General features: G+C 43.2%; 1 protein-coding gene and 1 long non-coding RNA gene across 8 annotated transcripts in view; one reads left to right on the top strand and one right to left on the bottom strand.

Moving 5' to 3' along the window:
* The window catches only part of ATXN7L1 (ataxin 7 like 1), a 287,096-nt gene extending 282,751 nt beyond the window's left edge, over positions 1-4,345 (bottom strand). For 6 of the 7 annotated variants that reach the window (XM_064289853.1, XM_064289854.1, XM_023544513.2 and 3 more), the window contains exons 1-2: positions 4,138-4,345; positions 3,548-3,616 (exon numbers count right to left, since the gene is read on the bottom strand). In XM_064289853.1, the coding sequence (XP_064145923.1) occupies positions 3,548-3,616; positions 4,138-4,318 (250 nt within the window). In that variant the 5' untranslated portion in view covers positions 4,319-4,345. The remainder of the gene's footprint in view (positions 1-3,547; positions 3,617-4,137) is intronic. The other variant, XM_064289857.1, reaches the window with a different exon arrangement.
* Positions 4,346-4,736: 391 nt separating this feature from the next.
* LOC135232227 (uncharacterized) lies at positions 4,737-13,397 on the top strand. Its single transcript, XR_010322659.1, has 3 exons — positions 4,737-5,438; positions 8,081-9,246; positions 11,990-13,397. It is a non-coding gene; the product is annotated as an uncharacterized LOC135232227 (long non-coding RNA).
* Positions 13,398-17,122: the final 3,725 nt, after the last annotated feature.

Here is a 17,122-nt window from a genome sequence, read left to right as displayed (position 1 = left end):
GATAAATTTACTAAGCTGGAGAGATAAAATTTGGTTAGCAGAGACAAATGGTCTTCCCTTGGAATTTTCTACCATAAACACATTTCACATCTTAGATTAGTCAAATCAGGTTTCTGGGAACTGTCCTCTTAGGAAATCTGAATGCCTGACTGATCCAAACCGACGGAGGTCAACTCACTCACCAATACGAGGAACACATTACACAGAGATTTGGACTCGCCCTTGGTTTTCTCACAGTCCTAAAAGCCACATACCAATCATCAACTATTTGCAGGGGTCTAGTTTATTCAGAAAATGCTTGTGTATGAGATGTAGTGATTTTTGCCACCAAGAGGTTATAAATTGAAAAAATAAGCCAGTATGAAGTGTTTTAAAATATTTTTGATGTAAGGGCTTAATTTTTTTTTTTTTTTTAAGTTTCTTTAAAAACAGCCTGTCTGGTATGACTGTATCCCAAATATAAGTACATACAATAACAAAGCTTAGGCTCAGAGGCCTTAAAGGAACATAGAGGACATACAGGCCCTCCTCCTTACTTTGCAGGTAAGAGAACCAGCTCAGAGAAGGGAAATGACATCCTCAAGGTCACCCATTGGGACTTAGGAAGCCTGGACTCAAAGCCTTCTCTCCTGTTCCTTTCACGGTGCCACACTGCCCTGGATGTGCCCCATACACCTATATCCTAGCATGGGAATTAGCAATACCTTCTGAATCCAGGTCATGATTTGGCCAGGTTCAAAAGCATCTGGAAGGGAATACTGGTCTGTCAACTTCCTCTTGGCCATAATTTTAGCTAATTCCAGATGAAGTAATAACACTGATGTAACAATTACAGAGATTTCAAAGCATTTAGCTGACATTTCATATCTGACATTGGCAGACATAAAGCGATGGACTTGCTAACTAAAAGATTGGCAGTTCGAAACCACCAGTGGCTCCTTGGGAGTAAGATGTGGCAGTCTGCTTCCGTAGACATTTACAACCTTGGAAACCCTACAGGGTTGCTATGAGTTGGAACTGACTTGATAGAGGTGGGTTTGGTTTTGGTTTATAGGTACAGAACTAGAGAAAGGTTAAAATAATGAAAAATGGGGAACGAAGCATATTACAATCATCAGGTTATTGAAAAAGTCTGCAAGTCCTTCCCATGTCTTCTGAAGCCGTGGCCAGTGAGACCCAGAAGGTAAAAAGATTCTTATTTCCTATTTACAGCTGACCTTCCTTCCCTGAGCTCAATCCATAAAAAAAATATATATCAAAACCTGAATCAGATCCCTTCATTTCACAATTGGAATTCTGAAACCTATTTTATTCTTTTGTCACTATTCAAGTCCGAATTTCTTCTCAAGACCTGCTTACTTCCAACAGCGTCATGGTAAATCTATGTTCATTCACACACAGGGATATACACAGTCACACGTAGGCCACTTGTGTCCTGTAGCGACACATCCACAAACTCATACCCACTCCGAGACCTCCATAAGATAACTCCATCAAGATTAACACAACCAGCCTTTCTGGAGATCCTGGCAACCAAAAGCTTGGACACAGATTCCAAGCTCAACCCTTAAATTCCACACCATGGGGGACTATGTATTTAGAATAAACATATTTTATCTATAAGGAAAATTGTGTGTGTATACACCAGAAAGACCATCAGAACTGCTTAACCAAGACTGCTCCACCAGACCAGTGAACAAAGAGATTTCAGCCCATACATGGCTATTTTGGTGAACTCAGCAAGCGCATGTTACATTGAACAGTGTGTGTCCTTAATGCAAATTCATATAACTAGGAGCTAAATCTTTGTACCTTTATAGGACAAAGGACATGATAAGCAGGATGTACTGCTTATGACTTCTAAGGAAAGGAGAGCTTTTCATTTTTCCTTAAAATAATCCATTTCTCGTGAGGCACAGGGAATCTGAGAACAAGAGTCTTTTGAAATAGAAGAGGAAAGAGGGAACAGAACCTGAGTTTTGTGTGTTACAGTGTAATCCATCACCCCGGCCTAAGTGGTGCCAATCCTGTGCCATATGTTGACCTTTTTACTCAACTTTAAGGGTTTTTACAAAGTCATTGTTTTTCATGGAAACCTTTCATTGCTGGTGGTCTGATAACTGAGTCCCACGTGCTTTTAAAGATCTCAAGAGTTTGTGAAGAAAAATAATCCCCAGTGACAGTTTCCATTGCCAACGCACATGGACATTTAGCACAAATAAGCCGCCACTTGTAAGAAGCCCACTTGACACCATTCCCTCACACGTCCTAAAGACACAGGCCATGATCACATTAAGATATTTAGAGGCAAACATCTTTAGAATAAGGTTTCTTTCCCAATTAAAGTGCTTAATTAGCTGAAACACTATAAAAGAGACCTGTCCTTGAATATACATGCATTTAACCTCCATGCCCTTTGCCCCCAAGCACAAATTTTCCTCTTACTGGATGGTCAGAAAATGATTGGGCATAGAAAGCTGGCTGTCATAGGTATCGGTCCACAAAATGAATTACATCTTTCCAAGCAGGGTTTAGCTGTTTTACACAGTTGACATCCATGTTATGAGAGAGACCATTCTTTGGCCTCTAATGGCCTTTTCCTTGACTCCTTTTGGAAGAGTAATGCTCCTACTGCCTCCTTAGGTCTTAACTCTTTCAATACTTCCCACCCTTGTGCCTCCCCCCCAACTCCCAATTTCAGCCAACCATGTTTATGAGACATCAGTTAGTCAACCACAATTCAAACAAATCCATCCACTTGCTCAGCAGTAAGTGGCCTCCGGAGTTGTTCCATTTGAAGCCCATAGGCCAGAGTTACATATGGCAGGCTCACAAATTCGAATGGGATATAATTTATTTATGATGATCATGTGTGTTCAATGCCCAATTTCAGCAGGCTGTGGCTTTACTCACATGTCTTGGTCTGGGATGACCACCTACTTACTGTATCCCATTTCAGGTACCGTGTTTGCAAGCTGGGAAAACAGAGATGGGCAAGTGGGTGGCAGGCTGCACACACACATGCCCCAACCCTGCTCACCACATAACAATCTATGACCAAACGCAAAGTGGGCTAAATGTGACTTGCTGGAAAGGTTTGCCACGTACAATTGTTTTCTGTAGAGAGTAGAGAAGTAGTTGCTGAAATGACTGACCATGTGGGGTTCATTAAACTGCTGTGCATTTACCCACAAGGTACACTGGGATGTTTGTGATGGGAGCCCCATTCCTCATTTCAGAGATTTTGACTCCCCACCATTTGGCAATGATGCTCAAAAGGTGAAGAACAGATACGCATCAGAATGTCCAAGCGTGGACTCCATCTGAAGTGCAGAAAACTTCTGCCTCCGACAGTCTTCCCTCTCTGCCCCCCAGTTGTATTTACACTTGGAAAGAAGTTAACATGAAGCGGTAGTCACCTGGGCGTGCTCAATTTTTGACAAGTCTTAGTCACTCTGTACCCAGCTGAACAATTCACATTATATTCGAAATCCTGTGAAGAGTCTGCCACACATGCTAACACTAAAATGCCAGTAGCTCCACTTACCTTCTTTATTAAGCCTCATAACCTCCCTGCTTTTTCCACCCTCTTTTCCAGCCTCTTCTAAATCTACATCTGCAGATGAAAAAGAAAAGGAGAAAATAAGGAAAAAACAGGAAAAAAAATAAAAAAGGGAAAAAAAAGCCAAAGTCAAGGGGGGAGGGAGAGTGTTTATTTGCAAACAGATCGATATAAATACTGTATATGAAAATCTTTCAAAATTTGACAATGCAACATTTTCTCCCAAGTCGGGGTTTCCATCTACCTGGCCCAGATAGGTACCAAAAAAACTATGCAAGCAGCAACAGAGTAGCCTTTTAAACAGATACACCGTGGGACTGTGAAAGCCCACCCCGTGGGCTGCCACGGGGAGCCGGGGACAGACAGACAGACAGACAGACAGACAGCCCTGGCAGCCGGGCCTCTTTCTGTGCACTGATGATCTGTCTCTGTGTGTATTTATTTAGAGAGAGGGAGAAGCATGGAGGACACCGGGAGCCACTCTCTCTCTCATACACACACTTTTTCCCAGTGGCTCTAGGTGAATGGAAAGGTTACAGGATAATAAAAGGAGGAGGAGGCGGTGGGGTTCTTACTGTCGGAGCAGTGTAATTTGGCGGCGTCGATCCAGGAGGACCAAGGTTTGCCCAGAAACGCCTCCGGACTGGGCACTTTGCGATCCAGTGTCGCCATTGCTCTTCCTTCTTGTTGCTTTTTCCCTGTTCCTTCGGCAGCAGCAGCCGAGAGACACGGGATTCGAGAACGCTCCGACGTCATCTTCGGAACGTTCCGACATTGAGTGTTCTGAAAGGGGGAGGGAGGGAGGGAGGGAGGCGGAGGAGGAGGAGGAGAGAGAGGTGGAGGAGGAGGGGCCGGCGGGCGGGCCCCCGGAGCCGGCTCGGCTCGCACGCTTGCGGCGTCGGCGGCCGCCAGAGGCAGCAGAGAGGCGCCTGCAGCTCGGCTCCCGCCCGCCCGCCCGCCGGCCCGCCGGGGAGGGGCCGCGCGGCCCGGCGAGCGCCGCGTGCGGAAAGCGGAGGCTGCAGCGCGGGGCGCGGGGATGCTACGGCCCCGCCCACCGCTGTCTGCTCCGCGCGGGGCGGAGGGGCGGGGCGGGGCGGGGCGGGGCGTGGGGGCGGGGAGGGCCGGGGCTCGCTTCGGGCGGGCGGGAGGGTGGTCTCTCCGCCGGAGTTGGGGCTCGAGGACGGAAAGTTTTTGCATGCAGCCCTTCTTGCGTGTCCGTCCCTCCCTGGGTCCCTGTCGCGCGCGGTGAGGCACCTCTTCGGGCACCCGGGCGGCTTAGTGGGGAGGAGCCGAGCAGTACGCACCTCGCCACCACCCCAAGCCAGGGAGGGGACTCTGGTGACCTCGCCTCCCAGCCACCACCCCCTTCACCGTTCTCGTTCACGGTGGACCTTGCACCGTGGGGGAGTCGGCGGATTCCTCTGGTAGCTGAGCCCAATGGGGAGGTGGAAGTGGTTTTAAAAAGCAGGTGAGTTTGGGGCGAGAGGACGTGCTTTCCCGTGTCAGACTGCGGGGCATGCAAAGCGCAAAACTCAGGGCCGGGCGCCCCCAGACTCCCTGCACGCTACGCGTCCCCGGCTCTCACCGAACCTTTGCGCAGACTTTGCTCCAGGTTCTATATAGCGGCGCTAACCCGCTCTCGGAAGAGGATGCTAGCAGGCCAAGACCCTCGAGCACTTTCCAGTGGGTGATGGCATCGCCTTGCGCTTCCTACCTGGAGAGGATGGCCCGAAATAGCGGACAAAACCTATGGCCGAGAATCCGATTCCTAGGAGCATTCCCTTCAGATTTAACTGTTCCAGCCAGCTAGAAAGCTTCAGATTTCCTCTGGATTTGGGAAGTTCCATGCTTTGTGATTTCCTCCGTCTTCTTTGGGGTAGACAACAAAGGCCTTAAAATGTCTTCTGAATTTTCTTTTCTTTTTTCTTTTTTTTAAAAAACCCTGTATCTACTAAGAATTAACCCAAAATATAAGGAGCCCTGGTGGTATACTGGTCGGCATTTCGAACCCACCAGCCATTCAGTGGGATAAAAGACCTGGTATCTGCTCAGGTAAAGATTCCAAACCAAACCAAAGTCATTGCTGTTGAGTTGATTCTGACACATTGTGACCCTATAGGACAGTGTAGAACTGCGCGACAGGGACTCCATGGCTGTAATCTTTAGGGAAACTGACTGCCACAGTCTTTCTCTGAAACAGCAGCTGGTAGGTTCGAACTGCCAACCATTGTGCCACCAGGGCTTCTTCTGGAAAAATTACAGCCTAGGAAACCCTATGGGGGTAGTTCTACTTGGTCATATGTGGTCCCTATGAGTTGGAACTGACTGAAGGCATACCACAACAACCTAAAATATATGGACAGCCCCAACCGCCCTATCAATGTGTGTTTTCTCTATTTCCCCAGCACCCTTTTAGTTCTCACCACTTGTTTCCCAAATGCTCATTCACCCCATAACTGAAGCGCACTGATTTGAAATAGCTCTATACTGTGTGAGTTCTGCCCTGGGTATGTCATCTAATGTCCCCCTCTTGACACTGAGTATAGGCATCCCCAGATTACTGATGAGGTCTGTTCCTAAGTCTGCCTTCAAGTCGAATTTGTAGGTAAGTTGGAACAGGTACATACAGTTCTCATTTAGCATTAGTTGGTCAAATGTTTGTCTTAGTGTATAGTATATATTTTACTTTTCTATGTATAAAACACTTAAATACTTTCTAACAGTGCAGTGTTTGCATGAGCATCACAAAGTAGTGTGTGCATTCGTTATTACGATCCATTGTATTCAGATTTTTAATGTAACAGGCCTTACGGCAGTCCATTCTTAAGTACGAGTTGTCTATAAGTCTGATGTTCGCAACCCAGGGACTGTACGAACCTCAAAATGGGTGGGGCAGTGAAGGAGGAACCCCAAATTTGTCTATAGTTATGATGTTTGTTTTGAATGGGCTTGTTTTTGTCAGGCCAAGGTAAATTTCACTTGCCTTTGCTCTCTTTGTAAGGGTTCCTACTTATGTGAGGTGCTGTTGGGTAGAGAATTTCTTCCTTAAGGATTGGTGATGTTAACCACTATTTATTACTCATCGACCTCTTATAATATGCTAGACTCTGTGTTTGACATTCCCATCCATCCATTCATCTTTTCAACAATTACTACCTGTCATAGACTAACTACCCTTAGGAGGGGAAGAGGAATGAGACCCAGCCCTCAGGGAAGTGTGGTCTGGTGGTCTCTGTAGAAGAAGGAAGATGTGGACCTTATTGACTCCTTGGGAAAACAAGACATGGATACCATGTCTGATATGACCGGTCAGGCAAGTGAGTGGTATGGTCTTTTTAAGTGCTGTGCCGCTTCAGAGGAGGCCCTGAAATCTAGAGTGTGGAGTGATCAGAAAACATGGCACAGAGGAAATTGGCTCTGCTTTGAGTCTTGACGATTGGGAAGGATTTATAATGGTAAGGCGAGGACTGGTTTTGCTGAGGTATAGGGAGTGATGGTGGTAGCAGAGACTTCAGGCTGAGCACAGTTATGGTGTTTTGGGTGATGAGCATAGTTTACTTGGAATGGTGGGTTCTTAGGGGAGTGGGGATTGGGGGTGATGAGTTCAGATAGCCAGGCATGGGTCAAATTACAGAAGGTATTCAACGGCAACCTAAAGAGTCTAGATTTTGTTTGACAGTGGGAGCCACTGAAGGACTTTGTGCAACATAAGGATAAGTTGAAAGTGTGATTTAGGAACATTATTCTGGCCATGGTGTCCCAAATGTACTGGAGTATGGGGGCTGGTTAGAAAAGTAAAACTAGAGTCGGAATCGACTAGAAGGCACTGGGTGGGTTTGGGTAGTTACCATTAAGTCAGTTCCAACTCATGGCAACCCTGTGTGTATCAGAGTAGAACTGTAGTCCCTAGAGTTTTCAGTGGCTGGTTTTTTTCAGAAGTAGATCACCAAGCCTTTTTTCAAGGCACCTGTGGGTGGACTAGAACCTCTAACCATTCAGTTAGCAGCCAAGTATGTTAACCATTTGCAACACCCAGGGACTCTGGTTAGAAATGTAGTATGGCAGTATTCGAGGTATGTAGATATGAAGGCCTGAACTTGGGTGGTGCCACGCAGGTGAAGAAGAGTGAATAGATGTGAAAGACACCGTGAAGAAAGCTACTTATCAGCGAGTATGTTGTTTATCTGGATGTTGGGAGAGAGAGAGACTGCAAGCTCAGAGGCATAATTAATTACATGCTGGAACATTTTTTCTTCCCCTTTTGCTTTCCTATTCCTCCACTCATGACCTAGTTTGGTGTTTATTCCTTTATTGTTGTACATGCAAGGGAATGTGTGGAGACAGCCTCTATTTAAGATGACCCCTGATAATCCCCAACTCCCTTAAGTGTAGACTGGACTTAATGACTTGCTTCTAACAAATAGAATATGGCAAAAGTGATAGGGTATCAATTCTGAGGTTAAGTTAGAAAAAAACTATGACTTCTGTCTTGCCCTCTCATGCTCTCATTTCCTTTAGAACAAGCCAGCTGCCATGTTGTAAGCTGCTCTGTGGAGAGGTCCATGTGGCAAGGTACTGAGGAAGGCGTCTAGCCAATGGCCAGCAAGGAACTGAATCCTGCCAACAGCCAAATGAGTGAGCTTACAAACTTATACTCCTGCAGTTGGGCCTTGAGATGAAACCACAGCCCTGGCCCACACCTTGATTGCAACTTTGTGAGAGATCTTGAGACAGAGGTACCTAGTTACGCCATGCCTAGATTCCTGACCCACAAAAACCGTGAGCTAATTTGTTTGTTTGTTGTTTTAAGTTGTTATATTTTGGGGTTACTTGTTATGCAGCAATATTTAACTAATACAGAATGGTCTGGGCGTATGGTGATTGAACAAAAGAACTTACTAGAAAAATAAACTTAACAAAGGTAAAGTTCCCTTGTTCCTCTTTTGAGCCTCCTGTGAATTGTCTGTCATCCGTCTCAGAATTTTTTTTTTTGGCAGCTTCGTGAGGCTACTTTACACGAGTATTTTCTACCCTGGGTTTCGTAATTTATCTTTTGGGTACTCAGGGTTTGTGTGTGTGTGTGTGTGTGTGTGTGTGATAAACGATATATAACAAAACATTTGACTTTTTAACCATACAATTCAGTGACATTAATAATATGTGCCATGTTGTGCAACTGAAACTCAGGTACTCAAGTTTTTGCTTTTTAAACTCCATCACTACTTTGTAGAAAGGGAGTCTCCAATCACAAGGTCATTATATAACTGTTGGAAAAAACCTTTACTGATAACGATGCCCCCACAGTGGTGGCTGTTACAACTTTGTCTTCCTCCAGGTGTCTAGAGAGTCTAGTGATGAAGGGACTCTTGCCCAATTACTAGTGGTCAGTGACTTGAGCTTCTGCAATTCTACTCCTCTCTTGGGAGCCACTATAAACCATTCAAAAAACTTAAAGATGGCTTATCATCCTGATGGCACAACAGTTAAATGCTCTTTTCCTAACCCAAAGGTTGGTGGTTCAAACCTACCCAGCAGCTCTACAGGAGAAAGACCTGGCAATCTGCTTATGTAAAGATTACAGTCAAGAAAGCCCTTTGGGGCAGACTCTGTTGCACGGGATTGCTTTGAGTTGGATCCAACTCCATGATATCCAACAACAACAACACCAGTTACAGAGAAATAAGGTGATGGTTTCATATTTTAACATTAGCACGCTCCCTCCTCTGAGGTCTCTAGGGTGGAAGGTATTGCACAGGACCCTGAAGATGGTATGACAGCCTAAATATTATTCTCTTCTAGCTGGGAGCATTTTACTTTGCAGCATAGTAAAGTATGGACTGGAATGTAGAAGTGATTTAGCATCTCTATGAAATAAGACTTTGGACACATTGTCATGTTTAGCTAATAATTAGAACATGTATACGTTATTACAGTTAGAGTTATAGAATATAATTTTAGAGTTTCTTTGCTAATCCTTCCACAGTTTCTCCACTGACAATAGAGATAATAATATCAACTTTGTAAAACTAATTCACCTATGACTTTGTAAATATGGATAACATCGTTGTCAATTAAATTGCACAGTTGGGAACCACAGAATAAAGAATGGATTGCTATTCAAACTACTAGACTTTTACACTTGATGTTAGATGAGAATTGAGGTCAGCTGGAAGTAATATTCAGGTCAATGTGGTACGTGTATATTTTTACACACATGCCTCTACTTATGTGTCAGCGTAAGTACATATGGCAAATTTATTGCAGATTTGAATTTCTTTTAGTAGTAAACGGTTACAAATATTGTTAGTGACAATGAGAATCCTATACATTCTTAGCAGGAATAAAGTGACCTGCAAAACAGTAATATAAAGCATGTTAGTATAACGTCTATGTGATAAAACCATCTAGCAAAAGCATAACACCTTCTTTCCCTCGTGATGAATGTTTAGGAAGATAAAAGGAATATAAATATTTTATTGTTTTATTATCTTAGAAAAATGGCAGGGTAGTTGGTTTAATTAAAAAGGAGATTCTCCAGTATGCCAAAGAAATTGGTTCAACAGAGATAACAATGGAAAATACCTGTTTAATTTGAATAACACCTGGCTCTGTAGAAATGTGCATCTAACACGTATCATGCATTCACTTAGTGTGATGCATGTGCTGTTTCACCACATTATTGAAAAGAAAAGAAGAGGGAATATTAGCTCTCTAGTTTGAGGCTATTAAACTCCTGCTGGGGTTGAGGTGCTATGTGTGCACCCTGCTCCCTACCAAGACTGTTGGTGAGAGTTACCTGGAGGCAAAGAGGAGAAAATGACATGTTCCATTAAAATGAGGCATCCCCAGAATTATCTCATGTTCTTTGCCTTAATTGAATCCATCTATCCCATCTGCCCTAACTCACTCTCTCTGGGAATGGTGATTTGGGGGGAAATTTGTTACATACGTTGTTACCTTTTATAAAAGCTCTTAGCATATGGAGGGCAGGTGTGCCATCTACCTCACCTTGTTAGACAACTTTGCCTGCCTCTTCCCTGCCCCTTCACATGTTGATGGATTAAAAGCAGGGGTAGGATAAAAGACCCCAGTAGCAATGGGAGTGGGAAGGAAAATAGGAATTCTAGGCTTTTGGTTATTGCCATATGCCGGGTCTGGATAAACATGGGCCGTATTATCAAATGTGATTACCAAAAATCCCCATGAAATTTGCGTTCTGACTGGAGCAGAAAAGCGTATTATCTTGAGGTAAAGCTGAGCAGATACATCTGTGATTTTTGTCACTGGGAACTTCTTGGAATTGCTCTGTTGCAGCAGGTTGAGTATGGCAGATCCTGCCCGGTTCCTAATCACTGCCCTTCCTCAGCAGTTACACAGGAGAAAAGATGAATTTCTCTTCAGCCCTGTTCTAGAAATCAATTTTGGCTCTTAAATATAAATTAATACCAATTTAAAATTAGTGTACACACATTAATTGGAGCAAAGCCCACTCATCCTTCTAATCTCACTGGTTCATGTGGCTGGAGAGGCACTGCAGAGTGGAGGCCAGGATACAGATTTAAGATTGGAAGCTGTAAGTTAGAATTGCCCTTCAGTCATTTGTTTGAGTATTGTTGTAGATTGAAGTGTATCCCCCCAAAATGTGTGTCAACTTGGCCAGGCCATGATTCCCAGTATTGTGTGGTTGTCTTCTGTCTTGTGATCTGATGTAATTTTCCTATGGATTGTAAATCTTAACCTCTATGATGTTAATGAGGCAAGATTAGAGGCAGTTATGTTAATGAGGCAAGACTCAATCTACAGGATTAGGTTGTATTTTGAGTCAGTCTCTTTTGAGATATAAAAAAGAGAATCGAGCAGAGAGGAGAAAGACCTCCTATCACCAAGAAAGAAGAGCCAGGAACAGTAGTGTCCTTTGGACCAAGGGTCCCTACGCTGAGAAACTCCTAGACCCAGGGGAAGATTGATGATCGAGCTGACAGAAAGAGAAAGCCTTCCCCTGAAGCTAGCGCCCCGAATTTGGACTTCTAGCCTCCTGAACTGTGAAAGAGTATATTTCTGTTTGTTAAAACCACCCACTTGTGGTATTTCTGTAATAGCAGATAACAAAGGTAAGTACCTTCCTTATGTATCTGAACCTCAGTTTCCTCATCTGTTAAATGGATGCTAAGGCTCCTCTCGAGATTGTGGTGAGAATTAAATGAGATTATGGGTATTGAGCCCGCAGCACAGGACCTGGCATGCAATGAAGAACCGTAAGTGGTCACTACAATTTTTAAATTAGTTTCAGTGCTACTTTAGATAGCAGCTGCCAGTGATAAACAGGATGGCACTGTGACACTAGGAGTGGCTCAGCTCACATGGTTGCTTCTGACATACCTTCTGCTTAGAAAGGAAACTAAAAGCCCTCCTTTTTCCCTTGCATAGAGCTGCTGCCCCTCCATCTATTGCGCGAAGACTTCTGCCTGAAACTTCATCTGGAAATGGTCACCAGAGGAGAGCAGACACCCCTCTGTTCAGGGGCGACCCTGTAAGACCTTTTTGTTACGCAAAGTAACTGCAAAACCCAGCCTGGTTGGAGGCAAAGCTGCCTTTGCATGACAATGTAAATAGTTGTCTTAATAGTAAGCAGAGTAGGGTCTCTGCAAATTATTTTCTCCAGGATGTTTTATTTCTTTTATTTTGTAAAAGAAACAATATTGAATTTTAAAAGTCATGCATGAACTTGTTCTTGTCATAAGATTTTAAAATGATAGTGATAAGGTGGAAATTTCCTTCGAATATCCTCTTCAAACCTGGTCCCCTCCCCTACCCCTAGTTTGGCAGCCATTTTTTTTGTATAATTTTTTATGAATTTACCTACCATATATACCTGTCATTGTAGGTGGGGACAATACTGCTGTGTCTGTGTGTTTTTGTTTTTTCCTTTGTTTTTATGTGAGTAGCATTATTTTGTAGACATTTTCTGCAACTTTTTCCATTCAGCAATGTGTCTTGAACAAATATTACATATGTAAATACTTCATTATTTTTAACTGCTGCATAGTATTCTATAAATGTTACAGAATCTGTTTACCTATTGCTGTTGTTGTGTGCTGTTGAGTCAATTCCAACTCAGTGATCCAGGGTGACAGAATAGAACCTCCCCATAGGGCTTTCTAGGCTGTAATCTTTATGGGGAGGAGCCCTGATGGTGCAGTAGTTTAAGCGATTGGCTGCTTACTGAAAGGTCAGCGGTTTTGAACCCACCAGCAGCTCTTTGAGAGAAAAATGTAGCAGTCTGCTTCCGTAAAAGTTTATAGTCTTGGAAACCCTATGGAGCAGTTCTTCTCTATCCTGTAGGGTCATTATGAGTTGGAATTGACTCAACAGCAATGGATTTTTTTTTTTTTTAAATAATCATTATGGGAGCAGATCACCAGGTTTTTTCTCTCATAGTACTGCTGGTAGATTCGAACCCCCGACCTTTCAATTAGCAGCTGGAGTGCCTAACTACCATGCCACCAGGGTTCCTTATTCTCTTACTGATGGGTATTTAAGTTTCCGTTTTTTTACAAATGATAGGGTAGTCAACATCTTTATTCTTATACATGCCTCCTTGGGCATATGAGGAGGGTATTTCTACCCAGAAGTAGAATTACTAAAGAGTCTACCAAATTGTCTTCTGAAGTGCTGACTAATTTATACTCCCACTAGCAGTATAGTAACGTGCCAATTTCCTCATGCCGAAATTAATGCTGGACCTTCCAGACATTTTAATTTTTGCCGATGTCATGATTAAAAACAAAAAACATTTCATTTATTTAATTTGTACTTCTCTCATTTCTACTGTATTTATGAGCATTTTTTCTTATATGCATTGTATTTTCAGTCTGTAAATTGTTGTCTTTTGATATTTGTTATTGGTATTTTTAAATCTTTTTATTGATTTATAGGGATTCTTTGTAGATTCTAGGATTAGATATTTTGTCTGTTTGAAAATACTGTAGTTTTTTCCAGCTTGTTGCCTTCTTCTTTTGACATTGTTTCTGGCATCTTTTCCATATACCTTTTTTTTTTTTTTTTAATTTGCATGTAGTCAGATGTGCTTTTTGTGTCTTGCTTAGGAAGACCTCTTCCCCAAGGTCATAGAATATTTTCTCTTTATAGGTTTTTGTTTTTACATTTAAGTCTCTGATCCATCTGGCATTTTGTGGTTAATGATCTGAGGTAAAATATTAATTTTTGACCTTCCCCAAACAGCCATTTGCCTCAGTATATTGAAGAGTTTATCTTTTCTCTACAGATCTATCACTTCCCAAGTATGTGGGTCTGTTTCTGAGCTCTCTTTTCTGTTCCGTTGCTTCGATTGTCTTTTCCTGTACCAGTTCCACACTGTTTTAATTATTCCAGCTTTATAAAGTTCTGCTGTTTGTTAGGGGGAAAAAAATCCATTATGGATTAGCCCTGGTGGCTTAACAGTTAAGTGCTCAGCTGCTAACTGAAAGGTTGGCAGTTCAAATCCCTCCAGCATCTCTGAGATAGACCTGGAGATCTTCTCCTGTAAAAATTACAGCCTCGAAAACCATATGGAGCAGGACTGGTCTGTCATATGGGGTCACTGTTAGTCAAAACTGACTTGATGGCACCTAACAGCAACATCTGTGAAAAAGGAGCAGTGGCGTTTCAGTGAATTCTCACCTTCCATACAGGAAAGCTGGGTGGTAGTTGGGAATTCTTGTGAGTGGATGTGGACACTCCCATCTGTCGGTCCTCCCAGGAAGATGAAAATCCCGTAACAAGTGAAGGCTGGAGGAGAGGAAGGGAGCAGGCCTGACACAGGTGCTGGGACCCTTGGCCTTCCCAGAGAAGAGAGGTCTGGGGAGAGAGGAAGGTGGGCCTTGTGGGCTGGGAGTCCGGTCAAACAGTGTCCAATAAGGGAATCTGGTTGGGACTGCTTAGCTATGGAATCCTTTAAACCCAATATCCAATTGTAATGTTTTCTGTGTTGTAATTTCTTTTGCTTTCCCTAAACTTTTTAAATTAAATGACCTGGTCTTTGTTAATCATGCCATAGGAAATGAAGTTATGGGCTGTACCTATGTAGGAGCCACAGTAATAAGACTGCAGGTAGCTAGCTCTGTGCCAGACACGTGTGGTAACAGCACCATTCATTACTCAAGAGAAGGTGGCAGTCCCAGGACCCCAGGAGGTGGCCAGGCACAAAGTGAAGATGGGGGATATGTAGGCTGTGACATCTCAGGTTGGCCCCCAGTGGTCCCTAACACCTTCCCCAGCCCCAGCTGTAAATACACTAATAAGGAAGGAATCCTGAAAATAGAGGCCAGTGTTTGTATTTTATTTATATGACAGGAAATAGAAGCTTAGGGCCCTTAAGGTCACGAATAATAGTGGCTGATCTTAAAATCCAGGTTTCCATTTGATGCTAACTTGCTCATAGATTACCATGTCTCAAGAATGATGCTAAGGCTATAAGTCTAAATTTTCATGTAGGCCAGTGCTTCTCAACTGGGGAAATTTTGCCAGATGGAGAACATCTGACAATGTTTGGAGACATTTTTGGTTGTCGAAACTCAAGGGCTGTGGGGAGTGGGTAGAGGGTAGAGTATTGCTGGCATCTAGTAGGTATTTTTTTTTAGTAGGTAGAGGCCAGGGGTGCTAGTCAAAATCCTACAATATACAGAATAGCCCCTGCAACAAAGAACTTTCTGACCCAGATGTTAGTGCCAAGATTGAGAAACCCTGATGTAGACTATCTTAGTCATCTAGTGCTGCTATAACAGAAATACCACAAGTGGATGGCTTTAACAAAGAAAAATTTATTTTCTCACAGTCTAGTTTTTTTTTTTTTAGTAGGTTACAAGTCCAAATTTAGGGCTTCGGCTCCAGGGGAAGGCTTTCACTCTTTGTCGGCACTGGAGGAAGGTCCTTGCCCGCAATCTTACCCTGGTGGCGGAGCTTTTCAGGCACAGGTACCCCGTGTCCAAAGGATGTACTCTGTTCCTAATGCTGCTTTCTTGGTATGAGGTCCCCAACTCTCAGCTTGTTTCCCTTTCCTTTTATCTCTCTCGAGAGAAAAGGTGGTATAGGCCACATCCCAGGGAAACTCCCTTTACCTTGTTGGATCAGGGAGGTGACCTGAGTAAGGGTGGTGTTATAATCCCACCCTAATCCTGTCAACATAAAATTACAATCACAAAATGGAGGACAACCACACAATACTGAGAATCCTGGCCTAACCAAGTTGATACGCATTTTTTGGGGAGGGACATAATTCAATCCATGACATAGACCAATTAATTTCAGGTTTTCTTTTTCATTTCCAGAGGATGAACTCCTAACCCTAGTCAAGTATTTTGCCATTGTGGGCTTCTTTGATCACAGAGCAGTCTAGCAAGAGAGTGTGGTAGGGGCTGTGAGATTCGCCTTTGCTGCTAAACAAACCCGAGGTCTTTTCATTTTCATATGTGAGGACTCATATTATGTTATTGGATGAGTACTATTTGTAGAACCAAAGACAATGTAAGATCTTTGTCTCTTGGTTGTAATTATTATATGATCATCAAGTGAAGTGGTCTTCTCTTTCTTAGTCTTTGAATAATTTATAGACCATTGCTTTCCTACTCCAGTGGAGAGGTTATCAGTACTAACACACCCATCCGAGATGGCTCTTATTAGTCCCAATTTATAGATGATGAAATTGAGGCTCAAAGGTGAAGTAAAATAAAGCATGGCTTCCTCTCACTGTTCCCCCCACACTTTTCTTTTTACAGAAATTAATTCATTTATTATAGGCAAGAGATACTTCAAATGGTGGAGCCTCTGCTACTCTTTTAGTTCCTTCAGCCTTGTGGACTTTACTGTGACTTCAGTGGTGGTAAGACAGTCTGGTGGAGCAATGGTAAGTAAGTGCTCAGCTGCTAACCAAAAGGTTAGCGGTTTGAACCCACCACCTGCTCTGCGGGAGAAAGATGTGGCAGTCTGCTTCTGTATAGATTACAGCTTTGGAAACCCTATGGGGCAGTTCTCTGTCCTGTCGGGTCACTATGAGTTGGAATCAACTCCATGGCAATGGGTTTCTTTTTTTTTTTGGTTTTTGCAGAAGTGGTGGTATAGGTCCGGGCTACTGTTTTCATACAGGAACCACAGTGCCAGGTCCCCACAGCTTGTCTTTTCATTTTTGTTTTGCTACAGATGGAGCAAGTGTGCATGCTGGCTGATTTTAATTTTCTTTACCATTTTCCTCATGGAGACACCATAATGGGTCTCATATTTACCAGTGATTCCAACTCTTTTGGTATGTTTAGCCATGTTGCCACAAATTACCTTTGCGCCCAGAGAGGCCTCACTGGTTTCTTATGTTCCCGAGTTATCAAACACCTGGCGGGGGCTGCTGCACAGCTTGTACACCTGTGTCACTTCTAAGGGACCATCCATATCACAGACATTATGGATTTATTTTGACAGTTTTCCCGGCAGATGGCAGTAAAGCAGCTTGTTCTAACAAAATCAGGAATATGAAGTCTGTTTTCCATCAGATGGAAGTAAAGTTTCTTGAGA

The sequence above is a fragment of the Loxodonta africana genome, chromosome 8 (assembly GCF_030014295.1).
Source record: "Loxodonta africana isolate mLoxAfr1 chromosome 8, mLoxAfr1.hap2, whole genome shotgun sequence".
Lineage (NCBI taxonomy): Eukaryota > Metazoa > Chordata > Mammalia > Proboscidea > Elephantidae > Loxodonta > Loxodonta africana.
The sequence above is the reverse complement of the archived record's forward strand: the minus strand, read 5'-3'. Positions and strand labels throughout refer to the sequence as shown.